Source organism: Ursus arctos, unplaced genomic scaffold, assembly GCF_023065955.2.
Source record: "Ursus arctos isolate Adak ecotype North America unplaced genomic scaffold, UrsArc2.0 scaffold_32, whole genome shotgun sequence".
NCBI classification, from domain to species: domain Eukaryota; kingdom Metazoa; phylum Chordata; class Mammalia; order Carnivora; family Ursidae; genus Ursus; species Ursus arctos.
The window spans coordinates 9,345,104-9,364,256 of NW_026623008.1; the positions used below are offsets into that span (position 1 = coordinate 9,345,104).

Consider the following 19,153-nt stretch of genomic DNA (forward strand, 5'->3'; position numbering starts at 1 on the left):
CACCCACAAATCTAATGATTAGTAGGGCACGTACTGGAATGCTAAGAGTGAGTTCTAAACCAAGCCTTATGTGCTGGGTTCAGAATTCAGTTCATAGTGTTGCTCAGTTGAATTTGATTTATTGGGTTGCTGAACACAGCTCTCCCCTTTGAATGACAAGTAATTGATAATGTCTCCACAAGGGCAAGTTAGCTACTTGTGTCATGTTGTTGATGGTAAGTTGATACAATGTTACGCTAAGACCTTTGTGTTGATACCCAAGAGTGGAAACCTTGACCAACCTATGTAAGTTGTAATAGACTCTATACTTATATTTACCATCTCACACTGAGTTCATGTCTGTACACATGGAAAAAGAAATTCTAAACCAGTCTTACCAGGTTTGGCGGCTGCACTTTGATTCATAGTTGGCACCTGCAGCAGTGTAAAAGGAACACTGTCTTGGGTCTTCGCCATTATTTGAGGTGTAGACCATCACTGAGAATGAGGAAAAATCATTGCCATTATAGCTTAGCAATAGAAAGAGATAGCCTCCTATTTCTAGAGCTTTCTTAAGAGAAATGCAGTTGTTTGGGATTTTTATTTTAAAATTGCCTTATTTTGTAGTATATGGGGTGGGAGAGGAAAAAAAACAAATCCTCCTATAACTGCAATGAGTGCTTGCTAATGAGCAATTTTAAAGATTTTATTTATTTATGTGAGAGAGAGAGAGAGAAAGAGAGATAGCCAGAAAGAACATGAGTGAGGGAGGGATGGAGGGAAAGGGAGAAGCACGCATTGAGTGGGGATCCCCACACGGGGCCCAATCCCAGGACCCCAAGACCTGAGCCAGAGGCAGACGCTCAACCAACTGAGGTACTCAGGCACCCCGCTAACAAGCATTTTTATATAAAATTATATATTATTTTATCTAGATAGGCGTTTCCATCTTTAAATGAAAGTAAACATAAAGACCTTGCCTAAATCAATGGTTCCTCAAATCAGTTATGTATCTGAACACCTAGAAAGTTACTTTATTGCTCAATATACATTTCTAGACCCAATCACCACTCTGGTTTTAAAAACTCTATAGCACTTTGGAGGATTTTTTTAAAAATTGCTTTATATTTGGGACACATGGCTAGTTCAGGTTGGTGGAGCATGTGAGTCTTGATCTCAGGGTCATGAGTTTGAGTCCCACATTGGGCATGGAGCCTATTTTAAAAATGATTTTTTAAAATTGCATTATATTTGTACACACAGCGTCCATAGCAGCATCATTCACAATAGCTAAAGCATGATAGCAACTCAGGTGTCCATCAACAGATAAATGAATAAATAAAATGTGGTATATACACTTAATGGACTGTTATTCATCCCTTAAAGAGAAGCACATTCTGACACCTGCTACAATATGCATGAAGCTTGAGGACATCACGCTAAGTGGAATAAACCAGTCACCCAAAGAGAACTACTATATAATTCCACTTCTATGAGTCAAATTCACAGGGACAGAAAGTAAGATGGTGGGTGCCAGGGGGTCGGGAGTTAGTGTTTAATGAGTATGCTGTGTCCGTTTTGTGAGATGGGAAGAGTCCTAAAGCTGGATGGTGGTGATGGTTGCACAAGAATGAATGTGTTTCATGCCACTGAACTATTAAAAAATGGTGAGGACAGTAAGTTTTATGTTATGTGTATTTTACCACAATGGGGGTGGGAAGCTTTATGAAGTGCTTTGAAAATAAAGCCTAAAGGTTACTCTGAAATGCTGAAGAAATGGTGAATATTTAAACACCAGATAGAGGGGTGCCTGGGTGGCTCAGTCGTTAAGCGTCTGCCTTCAGCTCAGGGCGTGATCCCAGAGTCCTGGGATCGAGCCCCACGTCAGGATCCTCTGCTGGGAGCCTGCTTCTTCCTCTCCCACTCCCCCTACCTGTGTTCCCTCTCTCGCTGGCTGTCTCTCTCTCTCTGGCAAATAAATAAATAAAATCTTAAACAACAACAAAAAAATAATAAACACCAGATAGAACCAAACAGGGCTAAGCAAAGAAAGAATCATCAATATAATTGGTCATTGGAAAACATTTCAGAATTCTGGAGAAGAATTGATCATTTGTGAAATGAGTTGACAGCTCATTAGCTGCTGAAAATGGAGTGTTCCAAGTTGAGTATTCTTCCCATCATACCAGGATACCTCTCCTATTCCTTTAAAACAAAAATCTCAATTCTCTGGCAAAAACACATGATTCCTCTCCTGCCCTGTCTCCTGCCCCACCCTGTCACAAAAAGTGTGACTTAGGGCACATTTCCACATAATACGTCAGTGTCCCAAGAAATTTTCACATGTGAGTTAAAATGGAATTATAAGCACTTGGTTTTTTAAGAGGTGATTTTATTAGGGCAGCAGATGTCTTTCCCATGAAACACCCAAGTACGATGATGTTCACGTGTATGACGCACTCTCATGACTACGGTCAGTATAATTGGGCTGGAGCTAAGGAGGATAGAACTAATAAGCTCTAATTTGGTAATGAATCTTCCACATTTTTTGGTAATATGTTTTCTGACCAGTGTTGTCACTGATGGTGAGAATGATGTGTTATAAGTCTGGAAATCAACAGCCGCCATGTTAGGATGTGTTTTGACCTTCTTCTACTGGTAGCTGGCAGCCAAAGGAATGACATTTTAGGAGTGATTCCATGATATATTTGTTCTGGGCTGGCCTCAGACCCACCAGTCTTTGAACCATTTTTTTTTTTTTTAATCATGGGATAGCACCATCAGCTTGAGCTCCATGTAAATGCTCCAGAGCCATGGCTTCAACTCATGCTGGCAGAGCTGGGTTCAGGAACCCTTATCCTAGGGCCATCTTGAAAAGGTGCCTTTTTTTGAAGAGAGTCTTGGTACAAAGACTTCTTTCAAATCCATGCATTAGAAAAAGTAAGCATCTTGTAGATGATGCTTTCACCTTTGATTTGAAAAGCTCTTGGTTATCTGTAGTATTTGCACGTTGTGAACCACAGTTCTACGGTGGGACCTGATTGACTTCTCTCTGTCGTCCCATTAAATGAAAGCCTCTTGACTTTTCTCCATCTGCAAACCAGGTAAACGACCACCAGCCAAAGGAGTTAAGGACTTGGTATGCAAAGAAGGTGATGGGAAAAACAAAACCCACCAAAAACGTTCACTTTTATTTTTATTATTATTTTTTAAAGATTTTATTTATTTATTTGACAGAGATAGAGACAGCCAGCGAGAGAGGGAACACAAGCAGGGGGAGTGGGAGAGGAAGAGCAGGCTCCCAGCAGAGGAGCCTGATGTGGGGCTCGATCCCATAACGCCGGGATCACGCCCTGAGCCGAAGGCAGGCGCTTAACCGCTGTGCCACCCAGGCGCCCCAAAACGTTCACTTTTAAATAGGCAGTGTGTAAAATTATCTGAAAGAAACTCACAACTTTATTGCTTACTTACTGTAAGTTGATAACTCAAACCCATGGGACAGGTAAATGAGAATATTCACATTGTAACTATTGGACTATGTTAGGCTGCAGAGAGAAATCCTGACATAACAGTGACATAAACACAAAGGGTATATTCCCTCATTAAACTTAGCTGGGCATATCACTGCCTTATAAGACATGGATTTTGCTACTAAAGAAAAAGCAGGGAACTGATATCACAAGACGAATCACAGTCTGGGCCCCATCTGCCAGAATTAGAGTATATTGCTCTCAAAATAAAATCCTTCAAAATAAACGTTATCGCAGTGGATGAGTTTTCTATGGTCTTGACATTGGACCAAGAATCAACAGCCTTGGCTTCTTTTGTTACCTAAACCTCTGAGACTTTTTGGACATTCCTATAGGTCAATTTCCCTGACTCTGCTCTCTAAAGTAGATGAGAAAAAAGTAAGGTACACCAAAGTATTATGGAACCATAGGTGTGAAGAAACGTTCGGAAATTCAGTAATAATAGTTTTGAAGACAGAATCCTGTCGGAGCTTGCTTAAAAATCCTCTGATCCACTTTATTTAAGAAATTATATTCTTTGCTTGTGTCTTGCTACCTTCCACTTAGGGTAAATTCATCTTTTGCCAATTGTTAAATTACAGTTATTATATCCTAATAATTCTGTATCATTACATCTCTTTCTTTACAGAGAAAGTAGGTGAAGACACAGAGACAACAGTTGAGAAAGGTAGGCTAGATTTTGTTATCAAAGTATTCTTATGGGAGTTTTTAAAAAAATATTTCTTTGAAGCTAATCTTTTAAGGAATTACATTCTTTCCTGGATTGTAGTCAACAAGAGCGGTATACAGAACCCTCTGAGAACAAGTTTCAAACCTCTTCTAAGAGAGAAAAGAAAATTGCCTGTATTTGAAAATATGCAAACCACAAATGAGTCTAGTCACTTAATGACAGCCATGGAGAATGGTGTCATATCACAATTTATTGTTATGAAGAATGAAAGTAAGGGCTCATTTAATCCAGCATACAAACACTACCTAATAATTAACAGTGAAGCCACCCAGCATGAATGGTATGCTTGATAGATTCTGAGACCCAGGAATTTTTCCATTCATAAGGGGAGGGGATGAGAGTAGCCCAAATTTCATCTCTTCTAAGTCAACTCCCACTGAATAAGGAGAAGCAAATTAGAACATGATTTGCTCTCTTCAGTGGGGCAGGGCAGGGGTATTGTTTATACATGACACATTTTATCACAAGCATATCATTTCTCTGGGGCTCATGCTTTTTTTTCCCTCCTCATTCAGATGGCCTGGCGACAGTGACCCTGGTTGGAATTATAGTTGGAGTCTTACTAGCCATTGGATTCATTGGTGGGATCATCATTGTGGTTGCTCGAAAAATGTCAGGAAGGTACTCGTAAGTAAATAACTTATACCCATGTGGTAGGTAAATGAGAGCAGTCATATCTAGAACTCCAACCTTTGAGCTAATAGAAACCTAAATAAGGATCATGTTCAGGGATGTCTGGGTGCCTCGGTGGGTGGAACATGCAACTCTTGATCTCGGGGTTGTGAGTTTGAGCCCCGCATTGGGTTGTAGAGTTTACTTTTTAAAAAGTCATTTTTAGAAGCCCCTTACCTCTGTGAGGACTACGTCTGAAGTTTCCCCAGGAAAACAGGTATCTACTTGGTCCTTCTTAGATTCCAAGAGAAGAGAGTTAGAGCCAGAGATGGCTTTTGAGTTGACTCCTACTGAGAGCTAACCAAATTTGACCTCTTGTCCTCATTTTTCAACGAACTGAACTTGAAAGAAAACCCAAACCAAGTTTCAACTTGTTACCGAATTGCCCGGCTCCCAGTCATCAGAGGGAGGGAGCTGGCTCTCAGCAAAGCATCCATTGCAGAGCCCGGACACCATTCTGATGAGAATTCTTCTGGTGGTGGGGTCCCCTCCCTCCACTCCTGCCCTGCACATACCCACACGCATGGTAGTGAACTTCTAGCAGTGATTATTGACGAAGGGAAGGAGTTCTTTCTCTTTATGAAAATTCAGAAGAGTCAAATAATAACCAGAGGAACACTTTTTCTTATTTCTGTTCGGGAGAGGATATATAATAGGGGGTGGGGGTGGCAGAGAGGACAAGTGCTATATAACTGGGGGTTGAGGGACACAGCCCACGAGACAGTCGCAGATTTATGTGTTTGGAAATGCCTGGGAACCTGACCCTGGCTGTGTGAGGGCCAGGCATGCAGGAGGAGTGAGCGCGGAGAGGAGAAGAGCTCCAGGTTCCAGAATTACAAGATTTGTACAAAAGGACAATAGAACCATGACTCACAGGATCACTATTTACAGTGCCAGTAAGAGAAGTGACAGTCACCTTTTTCATTGTTTTCACAGGCCCTAAAGAGCTGAAGAATTGTGCCCTTCTACCAACACATTTAAAAGAGAGTTTCCGACTTCCCCATCCCTGAGCACATGGGAGAAGATGACCCATGGAAATCACTTGGCAATCCCACTCCAAATCCATGGTGATCCCTCCACTCACCAAAAGTAACCCAAGGAAAGACATTCACAAGACTTGCTCCTCTAAGCATTTGTCTTTTGAAAATATTTTTAAATATAAATTTTGTAAAAGATGATTTAAAAGACAAAATGCATAGAAAATGGAGCAAAGCCATGTACACTGATTTGTAACTAAGACAATATAATTTAATCGATGTTAGAAATTATAATCCTGTCTCCGTTCTGACCATTGTGTTATATTAAAATGCAATCGAGTCTGGAAATATTTATACCAACGGAGTCCTTGAGTTTAGTGCCAGGTTCGTAAGTGGCATAAGCTTGTGCAATCTCCTCGCTGTTGAAATGTACACATTCCAGTCTAGGCTGGACTGTTTTTAAAGCCCAATTTCATGTGAATAATTAAGTAGAAAATCTGAACTTGTATAATATGTAATGAACAACTGCCTTTCACCGGCCCAGATAAATCATTTCAAAGGCACCCATGTTAGATTATAAACAGGAAGTCTATAGTTTGGAGAAGGGATTTTGTTTCTCACAATCAGGTCATCGGGCAGGCTCTAGGCTGGCTTATTGCCTTCTCCAGCGATGACTTGGCGACTCAGAGATTTGCTCCTACCTGCCGCCTCCTCTTCTCTTGCCCCAGAGCTCCTGGGGCAGCCTTTCTTCTTTCCAGGACCTAAGCCCTTCAGACTGGCTGCTTTGTTCTGGAATATGGAAGTCTTAGCCCTGGATGCCAGGGAGACGGCTGGAGGCCCAACGGCGCCCGAGGCCCAGCTGTTCCAGACACCAAGAGCCATGGTGGTCCCCAAACAGAAGGAAACTCTGTGTGTCCCTCTGGCCTGATTACTTTCTGCCTCCGAGCAAACATGTGGGACACAAAAATAATCCTGTAAGAGAAATTTTAAGAAAGCAGGTGGATTTAAAGCCTGGACGTAAAAATAAAAGAAATTCCCAGTCTTCGTGACACGTACCACACACTTCCGTGGGGTCATCGTTGAAAAGATATCAAAGTAAAGGAGTCCACGCTGCCATCTGGGGTGGGCACCGCCCAGCTCAGCACATTTCTTCCCGTAGGTCGGCTGACTTCTTTTTCCCCAAACACAAAGATTTATACTGAGCAGGCTCTGTCACGATTGTGGTTGTGCAGGTCTGCTATGCTCTCAACGTGTACAAAAAAGTAAACTATCCTTTGGAAAAGCACCGCCCATTCCTCTCTTTCTTGCAGCAACGCGGGGATGTTAAACAGCCTGCCCTTCTGTTACCCAAGTCCAGCTGGTCCACCAACCCAGGGTCCATATTGGAACACCTGCTGATTGAGAGAAGGGGCTCTAGAAGGGCTTAGTGTGCTTACGTATCCTTCTGTTCCATCGCTTAGATTCCTGAACAGGAGTCAGGGACAAAGTCCGTTTTGTCTTTTGTGTCCCTTCTTTTTTTCTCTCACTGTGAACAATAACCGTCCGCCCCAAGTCATACACTGGACCCGCCACCTGCTGGGACAGGACTGTGGGTTTCTTGGTCACATCTGTGTTGGTGCTCAATGCAGTGTAGACGTGTTTTAAAATAAAACAGATGATTGCGTATAACAATGAGTCAGACCTCTGATTGGAAAGATCCCATCTGGGTCACACTTCAGAACAGCTCCAGATTAGATTATCAGTTATGGAAACATCTGCCTCTTCACTTGATCGGGAAGGAATTGTAAGTGGTTACAGGAAAACCTCCACTGGAAAGAAATACAACTACGTCTTTGACGTAGGGCTCTGCCAAAGTGGAGAGGTGAAGGTCACGCTGAGGAATGGGATGAGACTTCTTTTGCCCTCTGATCTCAAAGGGTTAACAAGGTCTTGCCTGGCTCCTGATTTCCCTGCACTGGATTGGAGCCGGGTCAGGGAGCCCTTACACCTGCTCCTGACAGTCCTGGGCAGCCTGTCCCTCCGGAATTCCTGCTCCGGGGACATCTCACTGCCCCCTGGCCCTCGGCTGCAAGTGCTCTGCCTGGTCTAACAGAAAACTAGCCATGTCCACCTAGCCCCAGAGACAGAGAAAGACAACAGGGCTCTCAGCTAGGTCAAGTGCGCAGTCACCCCCTTACCCGCTCCCCCTGCAAGAGAACCGCCCCGCCCGCTCATGGAGCTGCCAGGGCTGCTGCAAGTTCAAGGGAACAACTGCGTCTGCTCTCCCATCAGAGGCGCCTGGGAGCAGGCATGCTTAAGTTAACTGTGCCAGACGAAAGCCTCGTTTTACCCCCTGCCCCGCCCCCCTCTTTGTTTCAATCCAGGAGAGCCCGTTGAAAACCCGAGACTTAGTTCTGCCTCACGGGGCACTTTAATGACCCAGGAGAGAACAAACAACTGAATTCCTTGCTGCATCTATCTGCATTTTCCTTCGTATTTACTTAGTATTCAGGGCATGGGGCTGCTTGGGACAAATTCTTCCATGGGGAAAATTGTGCATTCGGACATTAAATCTTTTTTTTTTTTTTTTACTAATTAAAAGTCCAGTGAAAGTGGGGAAAGCAGTTCCTCGAAACGTGGCTGGGTTGGGCACCTACTTGGAACACACAGTTGTCCACTTGTGCGTCTGTCTGAGGACTTGCCTTTCGCAAGAGACGACACTTCTCTGTCCTCTTCCTGAAGCTTAATGGGTCAGAGATCCTGGATTCTTAGAGTCAATAAATGTAAATGATGTGGCCGCAGTTAACGGGCAACAATGCAAAAAAAAAAATTTAAAATCTCGGAGTTGGGGGCCCCTGGATGGTGCAGTCGGTTAAGCATCTGGCCCTTGGTTTTGGCTCAGGTCGTGATCTCAGGGTCCTGGGGTCGAGCCCCATGTTGGGCTCTACGCTCAGCACGGAGTCTGCTGGAGATTCTCTCTCCCTCTACTCTGCCCCTCCAGCTCATGGTTTCTCTGTCTCTCTCCGTCTCTAAAATAAATAAGTAAAACCTTTAAAAAAATAAAATAGAATAAAATATAATCTCAAAGTTGAAGCATGAGACTGACCCACTGCTGTGAAGAACATGAGATTTTTTTTGGCCGGTGGCCCTGCGTGCGTTCCTCATCACTTCCGCTGTCTCTGGGGGTCGTCTTATCAGACACTAACTCAAAACACCGTGTGTTCCGTCTTGACATCTAAGGGCTCCCGGCCATAATCAGACAAACATACAGGCAATTCCGTATGCAATCCTGAGACCTTGTTTCTTCCAGCTTTTTCTTTCCTGCTCCTGTCTCTCCTACTGCCTCTACCTTCCCACTGATGCAAATCTTTCAGAAAAAAAGTCACATGCCAGCCACACGGGGTTGTTTCTGAAGTGATTGCTCCCTCCCGCCGACCAGAGGCTACTAAAGACGTCTGAAATATGTGTTTGAACAACTAAAACCATGTGTGGCTGTAGGAGGGGTAGGAATGTTCTGGCTAAAGCGACTGGTTGAACCCTCCTTTTGCTCCCCACACCCGCTCTGTAGATGTGTCTGGGGCTGTGGATGGCACAGGGCCAGTTGGAAAGGGAACGTATGGTGTCAACAAGGTCTTCTGGGCTGCTGAAGAGAAAGAGAGATTCTCTTGTTGGAGGAGAATAATCTGTTCATTCATTCATTCATTCATTCATTCAACAAACATTTGTTCTCAGACCCTGTTCTAGGTGCTGGGGATACACAGTAAATGAAACCAACCAAAATTCCCACGTGGAGCTTACAGTCCAGCGTGGGAGACAGACTGTACCCCAAATAAGGAAGTCCTAGAGTACGTGGAAACTTCGTGGGTGGCAGAGGCAGTGGAGAGACACAGGGGAAGGGAGAAGAAGTGGAGGAGTGGAGGAGTGGAGCAAGGAACTGGGGGTGGGGAAGGCCTCGCCAAGGTTTGGGGAATGCAGGGAGGCTCAGGAGGCTGGAACAGAATGGACTCGGGGGAAAATGGAAGGTGACAAACCAGAGAGGGTGAATGTGCTCGTAAACAGGGAGGCTTTGGAAGGCTTTGAGGAGACGTGTGTCATTTCAAATAAACATCTGACATATTAAAAAAAAAAATCACTCTTGGGGAGCCTGGATGACGCCATTGGTTAAGCATCAGACTCTTGGTTTCGGCTCAGGTCATGCTCTCAGGGTCCTGGGATCGAGCCCTGCACGGGATCCCCGCTCAGTATGGAGTCTGCTTGAGATTCTCTCTCTCCCTTTGCCCCTCCTCCCTGCTCATGTTGTCTCTCTCTCTCTAATAAATAAATAAATAAAAAATTTTAAAAATAGTAAGAATTTTTAAAAAATCACTCTCACTTCTGGTTGGGAACTGGCCAATTAAAAAGCCAATGTGATGGGGTGCCTGGCTGGTTCAGTTGGCAGAAGGCACAACTCTTAATCTCAGGGTTGTGGGTTCAAGCCCCAAGTCGGGTGTGGAGATTACTTTAAAAAAAAATTTTTTTTAAGCCATTGTGATAATCCAAGCTCCGGATGCTGGTGGCTCAGACCAGAGGGCTATAGTGAAGCCGTCATGAGGTGGTCTGGCTCTGGTTGTAATCTGGATAAAGTCAAGAGAATCTTCTGATGGGTTGGATATGGGATATGAAAAAAGCAGAGAAGTCCAAGTGACCCTAAGGAGGACTTTGCCCTGAGCAACTGGAAAGTGGAGTTGCCATCGAGTCACTGGGGAAGGCTGTGGGTATTGTAGGTTTGAAAGAAAAGAACAGGGCTTCTGTACTGAACATCTAGAATTTCCTTCCCGTGGTTCCTACGCATCACCGGCCAACACCGCCCTGCTTCCTGGCCTCTGCTGATAGATAATTTCCACAAACTCCCAACTTTAGTCACATAGGGGCCAGTGGTGTCCCCTAGACACCTCCACGCTGCCGAAACAGCCGCTCTCAACTTGGGTTTCTGTCCCCACTGGCCAATGTCTGAGGGACCCTGCTCCCCTTGGCCGTGCACCATCGTCTCTGTTGGTCAGCACTTCCTGTGCCGGGTCACCTGGGTCACCCCCACCCCCACGTCATTGCCCATTCTGGACAGTTGGTTCTGGAGGGAAGAGCATGGGAAAACCGTCAGCCTCTGAGCCTCCTATTTTTTTTACATGAAAAAATAAAATCCATAAAAAATAATACCTACCTCATAGAGTTGTTATCAGCCTTAAAATAATGGCTGTTTACTGCCTGTTGGAAAACACAGTAACTGCTCCGTCATTAGCAGCAATTATTCCAACAACCCCTTCTTGCTCCACTTATTATAGCCTCATTTACTCTCACTACCTCCCTGTGCAGTAGGCGAGAGAGATTACCCCCATTTTACTGATGAAGACATTGAGGTTCAAACAGGTGCCTAAAATTACAGAGTCACACTGCGCCTGAAGCGTGACCAGGGTGCAGGTATCTTGACTCGTTCTCTGGACCTCCTTGGTTTGGTCCACATGTCTTTTTTCTTTTCTTTTTTTCAAGTAATCTCTCCGCCCAACTTGGGGCTCGAACTCACAACCCTGAGATCAGTTGTCACTCGCTCCACCAACGAGTCAGCCAGGACCCTCCGTATCATTTTTCAAAATCAGTTGTTGCCCTATCAGCTCGGTGGCAGTGCATTTTGAAGACACAGTTTCCTCAGCCAGTGGAAAATAGGGAACTCATGTTCTAATCATGAAATATTTTACACATACAGAAAAATACTGGGAGTAATAGCAAAGCCCCACATGGCCACCATTCCGCTCTAGCGAACCCTAACATTTTCTCCATTTTTTTTTTTTTTTTGAGAAATACAACCCCGCACATACTGTCCCTTGGGTACCTTCCTGACATCAGTTCCTTCCTGCTCCCTTTCCCAGATAGACCGTTCTCCTGAATCAGGTGCATTGCATTTTGAAACAGGTCTATTTTTCTTCTACTCTTCTTATCTTATATATTGGTGTCCAGAATCAAGATAGAGCATTGTTGCGCATGTTTTCAACTTTTAACTGCATGGAATCCTTCCCCGCAACTTGCTTTCCCCTGCACGTTGTGCGATGGATCCTCTTTGAGCGTTTGTGTAGCTGGTGTGGAGCACTGGACCAAGCCTAGACCATCGTCACTCACGCTTTTCCTGCCGATAGATATTTAGGAAGTTTCTGAATGTTCGAATTACAGAATTCATGCTCTGACAGATGGGGTCATGCTAAAAGAATTTCCGTGTGCCTGGTGGAATCCAGGATTGTTGTCCCCTAGGAACAGTAAAAGTGAGCTCCTGTTTGGGATAGTTAATTATCCAGGTTTGACTACGAATATTGCTTAGCATCTCTCTTACAAACGTGACGCTCAGAGGAAGAAGGTCTGAGTTAATTGGATGTAAACGGCTACTAACTTCAAAATGATCTTTTGTCTCTATCCATCTAGTCTCCTTCAGATGACCTCCTGATCTTTCTTTTTCCCTGTAGGACAACATTTTAATAAAATACATTTACTGTTTCTTTTTGAAAGGATAGACATGTCTCATCCACCTTCCATGACAACATTTTTTGGGGCTAGTCAATTATTTCTAATAAAAATAGAACTTAGTGAATTTAAAAGTCGGCCTTTTTTTAAGTACGATGTGAAATATCAGATGTTGGAACAGATTTTCTAATATACAGCAGAAGAGGAATTTAAAGATGCAAAATTGGCTCCTGAGAAAAATCCTTCTGGGGATCCAGAGTCCAAAATCTTTCCGGGCAAGTTGTCAAAAATGGAAAGATTTCGTGATAGTCACCTTCTCTGAAATGAAAAAGACATTTCTAGGCACACAAAATTAAATTGCACATTTTCCTCATTTAAACAGGAAATAAGGAGTACGCTTGGTCCATTGGGAAATTCTCCACAATCATTTTATCAGCATCACCTTCAGAAAGCAACTGGAGCTAACCCCATCCAGAGTGGGTTGACTTGTGGCCCCCAAGATGGAAAGTCCAAGTCCTGACCCCCAGTCCCAGTGAAGCTGACCTTATTTGGAAAAAAGATCTTTGCAGATGTAAGTAAGTTAAGGACGGTAAGATGAGATCATCCTGGATTAACTGGGTGAACTCTAAATCCCATAACAAGGGTTCTTGTAAGAAGAGAAGACACCAAAGAGGAGAAACATGGGAGGAAAGGCCATGGGAAGACAGAGGCAGGTTGGAGCGATGCTGCCACTAGCCAACGTACCCCCCGAAACCACCAGAAGCTGGAAGAGGCTGGAAGTCTCCCCTAGAGCCTTCAGAGGGAGATGTGCCCGCCAAAGCCTTGATTTCAGATTTGTGGCCTCCAGACTGTAAGAAAATAAATTTTGGTTGTTCCAAGCCACCCAGTTCGCAATAATTTGTTGCAGCTACACTAGGAAATTAACACCCCCCCTGAGCAGCCCATCTGGGGAGGCAGCTCCCCACTGCCCATCCAGCCCATCCCAGATGGAAAGCAACACTGACCTCTTCCACTCTGACCTTGAGCCGTTCCCTCGATTCTTCCAAACAATGGGCTGGCAGCTATCATGCTTCCGGTGTGATGGACAGATGTTGCTAGACCTTCCCAAACTGTCATTCCAATTTTTCACTCATGTTGGAGGAATCCATGGTGAAAGAAATATGTGGCCTAGAACAATAGGCAAAGCCAACCCTTGCTTGATGAGCGGAATACAAAGGCAGACGCAGCGGCACTGATTTCTCCACCCTTCGTGGTGACTAACCCTCCAAGGCCTCCCTCACTCAACACTCGCCCTGTGTGATCAGAAACGCTTTAATGGAAATAAAACACGCATAGCAACCGAGTGAGCAGCCAACATGGTGCACTTTCTGTGAGTCGGGCACTGCCACAGATGCTAACAGCAAGAAGAATTATTCTGACAACTCATAAAGCGTGCCAATAAAAATATCTCTTTTGGTCTGTGGCTAAAGGAAACACTGTTTGCTTGGGGTCTGAGGAGCACTCTTCATTCCCAGGTCTCCAACGGGATTAACTCTCAATGGCCAGGGTGTGCATGGATTGCTATCAGACAGCCGAGCCCACGGCACTGCAATTTCAAAGACGGTCGCAGCAACATCACGAACTTCTTTGGTGTCCTCCCACCTCTTCGCTAGGCTCCTAGTCTGTGCTCCATTGTCATGGGCCCGCCCTCGGCAGGCTGCCAATGACGGGGGCTGAAAAAAGCATGGGGTAGAAGGAGCGTGGGGTCCAAGGTTGGAATACCTGGTTTGCAGTCCATGTACAACGCATTACCTGTCTGTTTCCTCACCTGCAGTCCACGGGCTTGTTTGCGTCTGGAACACAACCCTAGTGCATGTGGAAGTGTTTTATAAATGCACAGCAGTGGGGGGCACCTGGCTGGCTCTGTCGGTGGAGCGCACGACTCTCGATCTTGGGGTCATGCGTTCAAGCCCCACACTGGGTGTAGAGATTACTTAAAAATAAAATCTTAAAAAAAATACAAAGCAATATTCAACTTGCTGTTTACTTGGCGACCACTGCGTCCTGGCACATGCTAGACCCTCTACGTGTACCGCGACAACCCGAAAATGTGGGTATTGTTATTGCTCTTTTTTAGGTGAGAAGGCCAAAAGTTGGAGTGGTCGAGTCACCCAAGGTCACCCAATGGTAGGGGAAGGAGCTGCTGTCCCAAACCCACAGCTCTTCCGCGGGGCCTCCGTGCCCCGATATAAGGCACTGTACCTGCAACGGGCTCACTCAGATGACCGCGTTCGTCCCGTCTAGAGAAACAAATTGAAAAATCTAAGAAACAAGTTATTTAACTGCCTCTCTCTTCTGGAAAACTTTATCTCGCACCCTAGATAGCAATTGGATTTGTTTTCCTTGTATCGTGGTCCCTCACCTTCTTGAAGGGACTAAAGGCGTTGGGAATAGAAGGGTACCCGGGTGTTGTGGGCTCAGCGGTGGGGTCCAAACAGATCAGTCCACGTCCAAGTCCCCCGAATCTGTGAGTGGGACCTAATTTGGAAAAGGGGTCTTTGCAAATGTAGTTCATTTAAGGATTTTTAGATGAGCTCATCCTGGATTACCCAGTGGGCCCTAAATCCAACGTGTCCGTGTAAGACACAGAAGAGGAGAAGTCACAGGGAGAAGAGGAGGGGGCGGTGTGAGTCCAGAGGCAGAGGTCGGAGTGACCTGGGCCTAAGGCAAGAAATGCCGGCGGCCACCAGAAGCTGGTGGAGACAAAGGACAGATTCTGCCCTGGAGCCTCGGGAGCTACTGTCGTCTTGCAACACCGTGACTTGGGACTTCTGGTCTCCAGAACCGTCAGAGAATCAACTTCTGTCGTTTTCAGCCACCATGTCTGTGGTGCCCTTTGATGGCAGTCACAGGAAACCAACACACTTGACGAATGTCCTCCAGCCCCCTGGACTGAGCATCTCTGCCGTGACCGTAGGCACGCAAGGCCAGTAGGGGAAAAGAGCCATCTTCGAATGGCCCCGAAGCCATACCCTGGGGGGGCCTCCCCATGCGATCATCAAGCCTCTGATGGAAACCCGCTGCTTCTCTTGCCCTGGGCCCCGCACAGACAATGTGGCTATTTATCGGGGAAAGCTTGGCTCCCCGGGATCAGGCCGTGCTCAGTGGCCAAGCCCTGAAGTCAGCTCCCCAGCTAACCCGGGGTCGTCAACCTGTGGGTTCCGCAATGCTGCCCTGGCGAGCAACAAGGTGAGGAGCATGCAGCCTGGGGGGCCACTCAGAGGAGGTGCCAGCAGTGACAAGCGTCTGAGTCACAGACTTGAGCTGCCCTCTGGCTGCGGCCCGAGCCCACTCGGTAAATAAACCCCGTCGCACCAGCTATGGGTCTCTCTGTCTGCATCTGTGGGTCTAGGCATCGGACCAAACCCACAGACCTTCTGGTAACAAACAGCTGGGTCAAAGTACAAAGATTTCCATTCAACCTCCTTGCCTGTTAATCTCTCCGTGCCAAGGAGAGCGACACCTAAAATCCTGCAAATCAAATCTGAGGGCGTTGGAATAGGCCAGGCTCTTTCTATGTCATACAGTTTCGGTGTACGTATTCATCATCAGAGGGTGGGCTCACTTGTTTTATCAAAAGCACATCTTCGGGGCGCCTAGTGGGCTCCGTGAGTGAAGCTTGCGACTCTCAATCTTGGGGTTGTAAGTTCGAGTCCCGGGTGTAGAGGCTACTCAAAAAAATAAAATCTAAAAAGAAAAAAGCCATCTGCGGGGGGAGAGCCAACTGTGTGACAAGTTTCCTGAAGTTTTTAGCAGGTCACAGGAGATTAAATGTGTCATCCACAAGCCCATGCTCACGCCTATCACACTCCCAGGCCCTGGGCAAGCACAGGTAGCCACAGGAGCGTGACAAAGCCCCGGGCCCCAGCGTCTTTCCCCGGCCTGTCACCAAGTCCCACCCCGCACCTCCTCCCCCTGCCGGCTCTCTCTAGCCAGCTGTGCCAGTTCACCTGCGGGCCTCAACCCAAATGCGGTAATAATAGCAAACATCCACGCAGCCCTTGTCCCCCGCCGGACATCGTTCTATGTGCTTTACACACCCTGTTTCACAGCAGGGAAACTAAGGCATGGAGAAGTCAAATGGCCTACAGGCACGCAGGGCTATGTGGCAAAGCTGAGATCTGAGGTTTGAGCCAGTAGCTTTACTGCCTCTCGGTGTCCCCACCCCCACCCCCAGACTAGGCCAGGCCCCCTTCCGTACGTTGGTGAGCACCATAATGATCTCCATGAATGGTCATTAATGTCTGTCTCCTCGGCTAGACTGGAAACTCCCATGGAGTTTCCTTGGACTCATGGGACAGATCACCTGGAACTGGAGGCTAGAAGTCCAAGATCGAGTTTCGGTGGGGCCCCCAACCCTTCCCCTTCCCACCCAGAAGCTTCAGGGAAGAGTCCGTTTCTTGCCTCTTGCAGCTTCTGGTGGCTTTTGGCGTTCGTTGGCTTGTGGCTGCCTCCCTCCTACCTCTGCCTCCATGTTCACTGGCCTCTCCTCCGTGTGGGTCTCTCCTCCATGTGTCCATCCCCAAACTCCCTCTGCCTCTTTCTTATTCGGATACATGTGATTGCACTCAGGGCCCACCTGGCCAATCGAGGATAAACCCCTCCTCTCAAGATCCTTTACTTAATCACATCCGTGGCCAGATCAGGTTTCCGGGGATTAGGACGTGGACCCATATATTGGCGGTGGGGAGGTGCTACCCTTTCGAGCACCCACTATGATTCTTGGAGAGCGGGAAGTGTGTGCCTCATTCCCAGCTGTACCCCAGTGAGGACAGGACTCCGCTAGGGTTCTGAGTCCTCCAGCACATTTCTATAAGCCAGGCAGAAGCCCAGCTCTCTGTGGAAGGGAAAGCTAGGGCTGCGGTGCATACAAGTTCTTTTTTCTGTCTCTTTGGCGGCATTATCATCGCCCTCCTGGGCCGCATCTGCAGTAGCTCTTCGTACAGGAAAGGAAAGTAGATCCTCTCTCCTCTCCAGGACTCACTTCTTGCTGAACCCCATCCGTCCATGTCTATCTGTGAAGGTCACCCGGGTCCCCAGGAGGGGTGTCTGGAGAGTGAATTGGTTCAGAACTGCGTGTTTCCCAGACTCCCTGCCAACACCACAGGGAGGGAGTGAAGTTGGTGTGTTTCCTGGACCGCAAGCTTCTCAGGGACAGCGGGGTAGGTAGGCACTGGTGTGGCTGAGGTACCGGCTCCAAGACTCGATGAGCAGTGGGGACGATCGGGATCCCTGTGTCTGATGGATACGGAATCCTTCGGAGATTGGGTTTGCCCCTCTCCCATCACTCCTCCCTTCCAAGAGCACGCAGGCCCCTTCAGCTCAACCCCAACTCCCTTCCACAGAACCTTCCAGGCCGAATGACTCCCTTCTTTAAAGCTTGAATGAGTCTTGTCTGCTGAGGAATTCACTGTGAAGACTTGTCATGGAAACTCAAGATCCCAGACTGCCACCCAAGGGGAGACAGTACTTGGGTTTCTGAAGGTGCTGAGCACTCCAGAATAGAGAAGCAAGAAGCAGAACATTGAACATCCCCAAGGGAAGGTTGCAGCCACAAGAATGAATCAACCATCTGTTCCCTGCTTTGTGGACTTCAGGTAGGAGCCCCCGCACAAAGAGCTCCTTACCTCCCTTCACGTGAGGCGTGAGCTCCGCAAGGATGAGTGCCGTCCAGTTCTAACTCGTGGAGGGCAGAAAGTCATTAAAAGCCAATGATTACAAGATAGAGAGTGGACACTTTGATGGCTTCAAGGAGATGGAAAATTATGTTTAATACATTATACATGTGGCACAATCACATTTTAAATAGCAGCTGAAGAAAATACAACTTTGCATCCAAATACAGTAGTCCAAGGAGGTGTCTCAAAGTTTCTCTCTCTCCTTTTTTTTGTTTTAGAGAGAGAGAGAAAGAGCATGAGCGGCTGTAGGGACAGAGGGAGAGAGAGAGAGAATCTCAAGCGGACTCCATGCCCAGCGCAGAGCCCAACACAGGGCTCGATCCCATAACCCTGAGATCATGGCCAGAGACAAAATCTTAAAGTCGGACACTCGACCAACTGAGCCACCCAGGCACCCCTCAAAGTCTCATTTGATGGTAAATAATATATCCCAGCACATCATTGAAACCTGAACTTTGTTTTCTGGACTCTCCAGCTATAATGCTTTCACATGAGGGTTATACCACCTCATTATTTGAGAAGAAAAATAAAGTCTTGACCTGAACCTTGAAAGCCAGTGTCTTGCATTGAAGAGTCCCGCAGAGCCCACACTTTTATGTGAAGATGAAAGCTTGGGGCACTCATTTTGTTTAAAATGGAGCAAGTGATACTGTGTTTTCAGAATTTGTCAGTCACCGTTTATCCTGAAAAGCTGGAATTGTGCTTAAATAATTTTCCAATGAAAGAAATGCAATCTGAATTTTGGATACATTAGGATCGTAGCTGACAGACTAACTTTAAAACGCCCAGTGCATTTCAGCACGATCCCACTGTGGATGACTAGCTGGCAGCACGTGCCACACCAGGTAAGATCAGCACCACCAGCATGGTCTACAGTAGTGACTTTCTACTTGCTTCAACAGGATTGGCCCCTGATGGGGAGCTTGGCTATCACAGCAAGGTCAAATTGCCATAAAATGTTCTTGGTGTTTGCTCTCAATTTTTTTTTAAAGATTTTATTTATTTACTTGACAGAGATAGAGACAGCCAGCGAGAGAGGGAACACAAGCAGGGGGAGTGGGAGAGGAAGAAGCAGGCTCATAGCAG

General features: G+C 46.4%; 1 protein-coding gene across 2 annotated transcripts in view; it reads left to right on the plus strand.

The window, feature by feature from the left end:
• The window catches only part of PDPN (podoplanin), a 28,831-nt gene extending 21,275 nt beyond the window's left edge, over positions 1 to 7,556 (plus strand). The window contains exons 4-6 of one of the 2 annotated variants that reach the window (XM_026519802.4): positions 4,138 to 4,176; positions 4,755 to 4,866; positions 5,848 to 7,556. In XM_026519802.4, coding sequence (XP_026375587.1) covers positions 4,138 to 4,176; positions 4,755 to 4,866; positions 5,848 to 5,854 — 158 coding nt within the window. In that variant the 3' untranslated portion in view covers positions 5,855 to 7,556. The remainder of the gene's footprint in view (positions 1 to 4,137; positions 4,177 to 4,754; positions 4,867 to 5,847) is intronic. The other variant, XM_026519803.4, reaches the window with a different exon arrangement.
• The last annotated feature ends 11,597 nt before the right edge of the window (positions 7,557 to 19,153 follow it).